This window comes from Colias eurytheme, chromosome 32 (assembly GCF_061535395.1).
Source record: "Colias eurytheme isolate Ceu_HAF_F1 chromosome 32, ilColEury1 Martin Lab GWU primary, whole genome shotgun sequence".
NCBI classification, from domain to species: domain Eukaryota; kingdom Metazoa; phylum Arthropoda; class Insecta; order Lepidoptera; family Pieridae; genus Colias; species Colias eurytheme.
In genome coordinates, this window is record NC_143011.1 from 142,035 (window position 1) to 154,154 (window position 12,120).

The following is a 12,120-nucleotide window of genomic DNA, read 5'->3' on the forward strand; positions in this document are numbered from 1 at the left end:
GTATTTTGATAAATAATAAATTAATACTAAAAAAATATTCATAGGTATATTAATATAGTGGTTGGGTACTGAAAATGTGATGATTGGCGTACAATGGGTCATCAGCTTTGCTTTGAAGAACACTTCAAGCAAAGAGAGACGAGATGTGCTACCAATGCTTTATGGCATCGAGTTTGTATTTTGATAAATAATATTACGAGTAAAATATTCATAGATAAATTAATAAAGTGATTGGGTACTGAAAATGTGATGATTGGCGTACAATGGGTCATCAGCTTTGCTTTGAAGAACACTTCAAGCAAAGAGAGACAAGATGTGCTACCAATGCTTTATGGCATCGAGTTTGTATTTTGATAAATAATATTACGAATAAAATATTCATAGATAAATTAATAAAGTGATTGGGTACTGAAAATGTGATGATTGGCGTACAATGGGTCATCAGCTTTGCTTTGAAGAACACTTCAAGGAAAGGGAGACGAGATGTGCTACCAATGCTTTATGGCATCGAGTTTGTATTTTGATAAATAATATTACGAATAAAATATTCATAGATAAATTAATAAAGTGATTGGGTACTGAAAATGTGATGATTGGCGTACAATGGGTCATCAGCTTTGCTTTGAAGAACACTTCAAGCAAAGAGAGACAAGATGTGCTACCAATGCTTTATGGTATCGAGTTTGTATTTTGATAAATAATAAATTAATACTAAAAAAATATTCATAGGTATATTAATATAGTGGTTGGGTACTGAAAATGTGATGATTGGCGTACAATGGGTCATCAGCTTTGCTTTGAAGAACACTTCAAGCAAAGAGAGACGAGATGTGCTACCAATGCTTTATGGCATCGAGATTGTATTTTGATAAATAATAATACGAATAAAATATTCATAGATAAATTAATAAAGCGATTGGGTACTGAAAATGTGATGATTGGCGTACAATGGGTCATCAGCTTTGCTTTGAAGAACACTTCAAGCAAAGAGAGACAAGATGTGCTACCAATGCTTTATGGTATCGAGCTTGTATTTTGATAAATAATAAATTAATACTAAAAAAATATTCATAGGTATATTAATATAGTGGTTGGGTACTGAAAATGTGATGATTGGCGTACAATGGGTCATCAGCTTTGCTTTGAAGAACACTTCAAGCAAAGAGAGACGAGATGTGCTACCAATGCTTTATGGTATCGAGTTTGTATTTTGATAAATAATAAATTAATACTAAAAAAAATATTCATAGGTAAATTAATATAGTGGTTGGGTACTGAAAATGTGATGATTGGCGTACAATGGGTCATCAGCTTTGCTTTGAAGAACACTTCAAGCAAAGAGAGACGAGATGTGCTACCAATGCTTTATGGCATCGAGTTTGTATTTTGATAAATAATAATACGAATAAAATATTCATAGATAAATTAATAAAGTGATTGGGTACTGAAAATGTGATGATTGGCGTACAATGGGTCATCAGCTTTGCTTTGAAGAACACTTCATGCAAATTTTTAAATTGTTAAAATACCTTCATACTTTGGCAACATTCAAAGTATTTGGTGTAAAATAGTTGGTTAATTTGTCTGTCAACACTGCCTATTGTGTGTGTCGCTAATTTAAATCAGCAACTTGTTGTAACTCATTGAATATCATGTGTCATTTCGCGGGAAAAAAAAATGGTGAAAATTCAAGTTGATAGTTTGTGCATGATGGCGAAAACACAGGTTTCTTTTACTCATAATATGTCATTAAATAACGTTTGAAATATTATAACTACCACTGAAGGTTGTTTTAAACAAAAGTTACAATGATGGGCAAAATTACCTAATAATGTAGCGATCTATATTTTACAACATTGCTCAGCATCAAAAGAAGCTTAGGGTTAGCACATTTTATATTACCACATAATTTGATAGTTAATAAATATTATTTCTATTCGGTTAATTTCGGAAAAATAAGCCTAATTTGGTATCTCGGAAATAACCATAAATAAAGTTAAATCACTGAATTTAAAGCACAACTTAAATGTAAAAGTATGATTATTTTTATTTAATAGTCAATGAACAATATTCTGTTTTGCTTTTTTTGTCTTTTTATTGCCTACAACAAAATCCCACTACGAAATCTTTGCAGCAAAAGAAATCGAAAGAATGCTCATTTTACTGAGATGTACCAGCTTTTTGGAGAAGTAAAATGTGATTTATATGAAAAAGAAAAAAAAATGCCTGGGTAACATTTCCCAGCATCTGAAGGTTCCCGACCTTTCATGATACTGCTTTGACTTTTAAAGTAAACGACATCTTTCGTTTTGTGAATATTTCTCGGTATATTAATAAAATAATATTAATAATCATATCCATTTAAATTTTGTTTACATGATAGTGATAACATTCACTCAACATTTATCAAATTTGATACTTAGAATAAATAACAATTATTTATAGGAACATAAAATTGTTTTTATTTTGTGTATCCGTGATCTGTCCATTTTTTTTCAAATACGCAAATATTTTGGTTAGGTTAGCACAATTATGACATATTATATGAGATGTAATATAAATATTAATACATACAACTTGAGAGAAACGCCCCGCATTATCAATCGTAATATTCTATTGTTTCGACACTGTCTACATCTAGTCACCGCCATCGCTGCAGGCGCGACGCAGCGCCAATGCAAAGCGACTTAGGGCACCGCACTCACCTCTGCGACAGAGTCGCTCCTGCGCCTTCCACGGCCGGCCGCCGGCTCCGGAACTCACGACCTACCGCCTTGCAGAGGACTCTCGACACGCATTTCCACCTGTCACCGAGCCGATAAGGTCCATTCAAATCCATTTAAATTCCTATGAACCAAGCAGCTGCTATGACTTTACATATCCATTATAACATTATTATATATAAGAAAAGTTCAGTCAATTTTATAAATTACTGTCACCGCCACTGACATATAAATACTCGACAATGCGCATACAACCTTAAAACCAATAACAAACTTATACATTCGCTCTCGCATTTTACTTTAATACAAATAATTTGTTACACAGTGTTTCAACTTTAACGTAGAATCAATTCGTTTTTTAATGTTAGCGTCGTGATGATAAGTTCATAAAAAAATACGCACAATGTAAACGTTGGCAACATGATTTGATTTTAATAATTGATTTCTGATATAGAACGGAGGTGAACAATTTCATTCCAGGAAGCCGAGTGTGTAATGCTTGCAAGTGTAACTCGTCAATCTACCAAGCAAAGTGAATAGTGTAATGCATGGTGGGAAATCCCTAAAGTAACTGTGGAATGACGACGTTATTTACGTAAGGTTTACCGTTAATTAATTTTTCCCTATGTACAAGAAGCATTAAATCGTTCCTATCCCGTACGCGACCTAATGCCACGTACAACTGTCCGTGACTAAATACGTCCGATCTTAAATCTATGCCGACCCTATTAATAGTTTGACCTTGACTCTTATGAATGGTCATTGCATAACACACCTGAAGGGGAAATTGCAATCGACACATTTCTATTGGACTATTATGATCAATGGGGGCTTTAAACATGATTCGCGGTATAAAAAACAATTCGGCTATTCCCGGTTTGCGAACTGTTATTAATCGAGGTGAAGTCGCTACGATTATAACTTTTGTACCATTAACTAAATGATCTGAAAAACTAAGGTTACGAATTATTATACAAATACATCCTACTTTTAAAGTGAGATCGTGTTCTGGTATACCTTTAGGGTGCATACTATTCAACACGTCTACGCCTAAATACAATTCGTCAGTGTCATCCGTAGCCGTTTTATCTACTGAATAGAAATGTAAAAGGTCGCCTGGCAAACGGTCTAATACAGTCCTATTTATTTCTCTAATATTTGAATTGTGAGTGGAAAGAATGGCCCTACCTATACAAACTTCTGGCTCGTTTTCTAAAAGGAAATCCGAAAAAACAAAATTAATTAACTCATTTAAATCAGTAGTAAATGATAAAAGTGAAAGGTCTATTAAATTTTGACAAGATCTACCGACCTTTACCGAATGTAAAGGCAAATTATTTGAACCTATTTGAAGCAAAAAATCGGAAAAAACACTGTCTTCACTACACCTCTGAGGTGTAGTTAGTGAAAACGTCTTTAAACTCTGCCATAAGGGCGATGATTTTACTGACGCATTAAATATATCTGAATGACACTTGGCGTTGGTAACTACGGGCGGAATCTGACGAAAATCTCCAGCAAAAATGATAACCTTTCCCCCAAAACTTTTATTAGACTTTGTCAAGTCTTGCAAAGACCTATCTAACAAATGAATGAGGTACTTGTGTACCATCGGCGCTTCGTCGTAAATAATTAAATCGGAGTGTAGTATGAGTTCAGCTCTCTGGGTTCCGTTTGTTACATACCAATAGCCTAAATCGTCAATAGCGCTTAACGGATACTTAAACATACTGTGCGCAGTCATACCGCCGTCATAGTTCTGCGCGGCAATACCTGAACTCGCTGTGCATAAAACTACACCGTTGAGTACGCCCCTCACGTACGCTGCTATCGTATTTAATAGCAACGTTTTACCAGTGCCTGCCGGACCGTCTATATAAATAGCACTTTCGTTACTATTGCGAAAACCGTGATCAGTGAGCAAATTTTGCACATATTCGAACACTTGCCGCTGGTCATGAGACAGCTTGGGCGTCCAAACATCCACAAATTCGCGTAACCCGTCTGCATCGTGTAGAGCCTTCTCACGACCTAGTTCGGTGGTGTCATCGTGCGCGTCAGGCAAACCTTGCTCTAACAAACACGAACCATGTTTTCGCAATAGACGGTCAATTTGAACCAAGGCCTGGGTGTACGCTCTATCCGGATCGTTATTTACGCGGTTAAGTATATCTTCAGCTAGCTCATTTTTAAATTTTTCCCACAGTGTCGCTACTGCTACCCCGTTAACAGCCAATAATACGAAAAAGTTACGCAGGCGTGGTCCGGTCAAAAAACATGAAGCTTCCTGCATAGCTATCTCGTATTCGGCTTCATCGTTGGCGATACCAACGGCTTTAGCGGCCTCCTGGAATGTGTTACAATTTGGACCACCCAAGTTATAAAGATCCCTGTAACTACGGCAGGGGTGTAAAGCTAATAGTAATCTTAAATAAAATTGTTCACCTCTGTTGGGCGCGACCCAAAATAAACGCGTCACTATTTCTCCCCTCTGTCTTTTTGTCAAAAATTTTCCGTTATTCATTTCGTAAATAATTGTATTTTTTGTTGAGGGGCGGCTGGAATGAACTATGTACCTCTCGTAAAAATCTAAATATGTTAACCTATCAAATTCTTCACCGAGGGGACGATTAAAATACGTGATGAGATCCGAATTTGAATTTTGAACAGCACGCGATTCATTTCCCGCCTTAAAAAAAATAGACTGATGATTTTCTAAATGAACATCTAACATCTTTACAGTGGGCTCACGTCCCGTAACGTCAAACTCAAAAACTCTCCAAGCAGCCTCACCAGAACCGATGTATCGTTTTGTGACGTACTGTTCTATTTCGTTATTTTTTAGTTCATCTGGAACAATAGCGACTCGAGCCTCGTCTGGACCTTTAGTCATATATTTGAAAAGATATTTAATTACAGTTCGAGTGGACACTGATTCTAAATTTAAATGACAATCGTATCTAAGGAGAAGGGCAGCGTTGTACGGTACTATCCACAAATCACTAATTTCTACATCCCTCCCTCTGTATTTAATGGTGGCTGTATTTTTACTGCTACGCTTTAAATTTATAAACCCTTTATCATTACAATATGTGACTTCTGTCTCTGGTTTTGGGAAATAGCTTGTACATTTTTTTTTTTCACTATCCCAACATTTTAAATCTGTCCTATGCGGCGGACCGCATGGACCATGTACCATGTAATCTAAAACAGCTTTTCTTAATTTTCCATCAACTTCTGAAGCGTCAGGAATATCTGCTCTAATAAATTTATCCACATCAGTACCGTGAACGGGGCCACCACCCTCGACTGCAAAACAGATATGAGCGTGTGGTAATCCCCGTTTTTGGAACTCTATTACATATAAAATATAAACAATTTTACCAAACCAAACCCCTGTGCGAAGATTCCTCAAAAGTTGTTGCAATTTAATATTAAAAACTCTAGCACAAATTGAAGGCGTATTATGATGACCTGTTATTGAATTTTGTATTTCAGGCCATTTAGGATTGCAAGTTAAAGTTAAAAGAAAAGAAGGCAATCCTAATCTGTTAACTACTGCCATAGCATCCATATACTTTTGCTTCATATATCTAGGCCCCCCCGTGTAACTACTTGGCAAATAGACTCTACCAGGCACAACCCCACCCTCTCCTCGAATAGTCTCATCTACACTGATCTGCTGTAAAACTGACTCTACTTCTCTTAATGGAGCGGAACGGAGAGCATTATCCGTGTTACCTTTTTGGATGTTATACAGGTAACGAAGTCTTTCTTCTAAAATCCTACATTGCATATCAACTAACCACTCTTCGGACAAACGATTAAAATCGTTGAAACGGGATTCGCTCAGAAGGAGACATCTAACATATTTGTTTTGGGTTAGTTTTGCTCCATTATTGTCCGTTTTGTTAGGAAACCATCCAGGGTTACCGTGCGGATACAATAATGGATATTGAAAAGTTTCATATAAGGGGTGCATTATATCTACTGTGTGAGGCTTTTTGTCACCAATTTTCCAGATTGCAATGGCGCGCGGTATGTAGCGCTCCTGCTCATTGCTTATAATGGCAGCAATCTCGTTGCCCAACGGCATATCACCGAGAATGTTACCATGTGTGCGTCGTGTGGTGTGCTCAAAAATGAGGTGTGCGTGGTCGGATGGTTCTTGGCTCAGCCGCTTGAAGCACTCTATATAAGGGTTATGACTATGCAAGAAATTTGTGATGGACCGAATGACTGTTAAATCTAGATTTAAATTTGAAGCGAGGCTCTCTCGCTCACTGTTATCATAAATATAAAGTCCAGCCGGGTTAGTAGTTTCTGAGTACGCAAGATCGAAAACTCTGTGATAAACCCTCCCTTGAATTTTTAAAAATGATACCCCCGTTGTTGGATGTTGAAATCCGTGTGAAACACCTAACGCACTAAAAGCAAATAAATTATTATAAGCCCTAGGTTTATTCAAAAAAGTTGGAAAGCTATAAAATGGTTCATTTAAAGGCGGGAAATTTTGAACGTTATAAGCGCCAGCCCCACAGCACCACTTGATACGATTCTTTTCCTCAAAGAACAATCTAGCATTACAGTGCCTACATAAAAACGCCTCCCTATCTAACAATGAAATATTCTTAAAACTATACAATTTGACGACAGTTAAGCCGTCGCCACTCTTTGTACCTATTAAAATGTTGGAATCCCGTAATTCCACGTCCAGATTTCGATTTACTTGATTGTACCTATCTACTGCTTGCCTATTAACCTCCGGATTAGATTGTGTATATCTTTGAACGGCTTGCCTATTAACCTCTGGATTACTTTGACTAAACTTTTGACTGGCCTGCCTATGGATCTCGGGATTGATAGCGTTATATTTTTGAACCGCCTGCCTATGAATCTCGGGATTGATCTCGTTATACTTCTTAACTGCCTGCCTATTAACCTCTGGATGATTTTTATGATATTTTGTGACCGCTTTTAAATGAGAATCTGCATCAATAGATCGCCTACCTGGTCGTCCCCTCTTACGTCCTACTTCTACTGAATTTACTGATGAACTATCCGAATCTACGTTTATATTGTTTTGTTTGTGTGCTTTAGATTTATTATATTTAGCCGGTCTACCGCGTTTCCTACCTACATTACTAACGTCGGGTAATTTTGTTATGCAGACAACGGGTGTCAGTGTTGTTAATTTAGGGTCGCGAATATTTTGAATTAAAACTTTTGGTTTTAGGGAATTTAATTTAGGGTCATATTTTGGGGGTATACCTTTCTTAACTAAAACTATCGGTTTTAAATTAGACAATTTAGGGTCGTCTACATTAACTAATTGGTCGTCTACATGAACTAATTGGTTGTCTACACTAACTAATTCATTAATAATATTTACACTATGAAAATGATTTAAAATAATTTTATGAATTTGATATTGACTACCAAACGCCGGATTCCAAAACAAAAACTTTGCAAGAGTATCTAAATTGTTGCACTGAAAGAGACGTGCGGCTCCTACCGAATGCGAGTTATGGACGTATTTATTATTCGCGTCTACTTTATGGCTATTAAAGATAAAATATGTATTATTTGACCTCCAAAAAGATATCGTATTATTAGCGCCGGTGAATAGGTAGCTATGTGTGGAGTCGTTGTGTGCAGTGTGAAATATTTTATTTTTTAGGATTAATTTTAATTGTAAAGTGTAAGTGGCTATGTCGCTGTCACATGTGGGAAACAGTCCGTTGTCGATCCAACTATCGTTGTCTGCCATCGATTTAATATTAGCCAAATAGGTCCCTACACGTATATCAGAAGGCAATTCTTCAGGATATAAATGAGGATGATTATGCGCAACCCCAAGTGGTCTTACTTGAATGTATAACATGTCACCAAAGTCTAAAATAGTGTCAATATTTTCCTGAGAAAATACGGCTCTATTTAGAATAGAAGAATAAACAGCCGCGCATGTTGCCATCGCGACACATTGTGCGTTGTTACCCTTAAACCGGGGATCGGCTTGATGCGTTGACCCTTTAATAATAATTTGACCGATTAAAATAATAATAAAAACAGAATGAGATTTTATCAAATCAGAGGTAACATATTTATATAATGCTGCACAATTTATTTATAATTTGTTAAGCAAATTGAAATGTTCCAAACAAAGAATAATGCATTGTCCCTATGATTATAAAATATAAATCCGTATGAAATATGTTAAAGAAAGTATCCCTAGTGAAATCACTATTTCATTTCTAAAATTTCGTAACACAAAAATATTAAGTCGATTAGATATGGGTTGAGAATGAGATCCAAGATGAAAAATGAGTCGAAACTACTCTAAAAAAATACTAAGCTCGCTACGAAACACGAATAGAAAATGTGGCGTCATTCTACCTTACCCCGCAATCTATAAAAAAAAAATATTCGCGACGATCTACGTTTCAGTATAATATTATACTCGTATAATCAAACATATCTAGAATTATTTATCATGTTAATTTTAATCCTATCAAAACTATGTATAACGCGAATCATGTAAAAAGAACGCTGGATGAAAGTGATGGGGTGTGTTTTGGCATGTATCGAGTTTAGCACGAAAGTTATACCACCTCATAACACCAAATAGACCAATAAATCGCCAATGCGCAGCTTAACCGTCAGCGTTCTTTTTACATGACCCGACCTATACTTACGTAATATGATGGAATGTTATTCTTTTATGGAAATAGTTTACATACTGTTATCGGTAAATATTATTAAATCATGTATAGGTATACATATAATTTATATATTTGTAATATCAAATCAAAATTAATCTCATTAGGTACTTATCAAGTAAAATTCTAGACTCTAGTAGGTATATGATACAACTTAGTCGTTCTTCCATCTCCTATGTAATTCTAAAACCTGGTTTATAAATCTCGCTTTAATGTTGAAAGTAAGTACCTACCTACATCACTATCACTACATAGTATAAAACAAAGTCGCTTTCTCTGTCCCTATTTCCTTATGTCCCTTTGTACGCTTAAATCTTTGAAACTACGCAACGGATTTTGATGCGGTTTTTTTTAATAGATAGAGTGATTCAAGAGGAAGGTTTATATGTATCTTATATATAAAAATGAATCGCAAAATGTGTTGGTAAGCGCATAACTCGAGAACGGCTGAACCGATTTCGATAATTCTTTTTTTATTATATTCCTTGAAGTACGAGGATGGTTTTTATGTAGAGAAAACGTAAATATGTACCACGGGCGAAGCCGAGGCGGACCGCTAGTCTTATATATAAAAATGAATCGCAAAATGTGTTGGTAAGCGCATAACTCGAGAACGGCTGAACCGATTTCGATAATTCTTTTTTTATTATAATCCTTGAAGTACGAGGATGGTTTTTATGTAGAGAAAACGTAAATATGTACCACGGGCGAAGCCGGGGCGGACCGCTAGTGTATAATAACATCCATTAAATAGTGGAGAAGTACTGTTATTTTTGAGGTTTCTAATGTGATGTCGCAAATAATTTTTTCAAACGCATTTTTTCCGCTTACATTGCAAACGCAGGCTGAACCCTACGAGTTTTATCAAAATAATATACTAAGTATTGTAAACATTGAAAAGGTCTATAGAAAAGTCCGTGATGGTTATATATAATATGTATATGTCTATTTCATATGGATAACCCACAAAAACTTTTTTTGTCATTTACTTTTTACGACAAATAATGGTTAATTTTCGAAGCGATTTTAACTAATACAGCATTAATCCTTAACCAATTAAATACCTTGAATACATTGTACATTTAATATAGATCTATATGGCCCTTTACACCGTATGATGTAAGTGAATATTTTCGAAAATATTACAGATTTAAAAATTGCGGGACATAGGCCATAGCGTTACCGGCCGGCTGCCATTGCACCCGTGCGAAGCCGGGGTCACTGGTTTTCTAATATAATAGTGTAAATTAACTTCGCTACATAATGTGAAGAATGTGAATAATTAATTGAAATTAAACCGAAAATATCAATACTTTATCTATACCCACAGATAAGTTAAAAATAAATAAATATAAAATAAAATATATAATATACGTTCAATTACATACAAATTTTCAAAGCGTCTGGACCAATTTTAACTACTCACTGGCAGAAAGCTTTCATTGAAAAAAAATAGGTAGGTATCCTTATAACATACCTTAAAATACAGAACATTGATTATTGATATACCTAACATGTGTTTGAATGATCAGAGACAATTTCATGATTTATAATAATTAATATGTTTACTATTGAAGGATATTTACAATTTTTAATGAATTAAGTACCTAATATCTAATTTATTTTTATAATAAATATAATATCTATCACACAAAATGGCGACCGACGCCGTCCGCGGCGCGCGGCGCGCCCGCTCGTCGCGCGCGTTGCGGTTCGCGATTCCCGCGCATTTCGATTTAAGTACAACAAATTAGGAAAAAAATATATTCCCGACTTATTACCTACTACATTTATACATATTATTATATTTAAAATATTATCTTCTATTCTATTTTATGTTAAAGAAAATGACTTTATTCTGTAGCCTATAAGGTACATAGACACACATGACAACAACGGTAATTATGTAGGTATTAAGATGTTAAACATTAGAATACCAATTTTATAAAAAAAATCTTTGAGTTATTATTAAAAGTAGGTATCAACTTATTCAGAACATTTCAATTTGCACAAAAAAAAGATAAAAGTGATTGATTACCTACCTAACAGAGCCTTATGAAAATATATGTAGGTATATTAATTGACTTTAAACCTAATAAATTGAATAAAGCTTACCGGTAGCGATGCACGCCATTGCCGCTGCGTTGCCGCCATTGCTAGATGATGCTTGGAACATGTTGAGGCACGAAGTCACGTAGAATCTCGAAGTTACTGAAAACGATAAATGAATATTTAAAAAAACAAAGCATTAAATAACAGACATCACTTGTTTTTATTAAACCATTGAAAAAAAAACAAAAGAATACTTAAATCGTCATGAATTGAAATGAAGTCTTTTTATATTTTATAATTACCTATTACCTATATTAATATATTTAATTTTTAGTAAGAAAAATGTATAAAGACAACAATAAAACTCAAATCATTATTCACTCCAAGTACAATATGAGACCAATAATTAAAATAAATATTAATCGACTTACCCTGCGAACAGACGAAATGTTAATGGAAGAGAATTGGCGCGGGCGCGGGGCGTTTTATTTTTAATTTCCCACCGGAAGTTGCAAACATTACGAAAAAAGTGGGAATAGACAATTTCACAGTTTTGTATTTTTTTTTCTTATCTTAATTAAAATATATTTTAATTAATAAGCGATATTTAAAATACGTAATCTAAT

General features: G+C 35.0%; 1 protein-coding gene across 1 annotated transcript; it reads right to left on the bottom strand.

The window, feature by feature from the left end:
• Window positions 1-2,701: 2,701 nt before the first annotated feature.
• On the bottom strand, window positions 2,702-11,618 carry LOC149895084 (uncharacterized). Its single transcript, XM_090119144.1, has 5 exons — window positions 11,558-11,618; window positions 6,357-7,085; window positions 5,920-6,032; window positions 4,409-5,781; window positions 2,702-2,804 (listed from the first exon to the last, which is right to left on the bottom strand). The coding sequence occupies exons 1-5, from the start codon at window positions 11,616-11,618 to the stop codon at window positions 2,702-2,704; spliced, it is 2,379 nt and encodes a 792-aa protein (XP_089975270.1).
• Window positions 11,619-12,120: the final 502 nt, after the last annotated feature.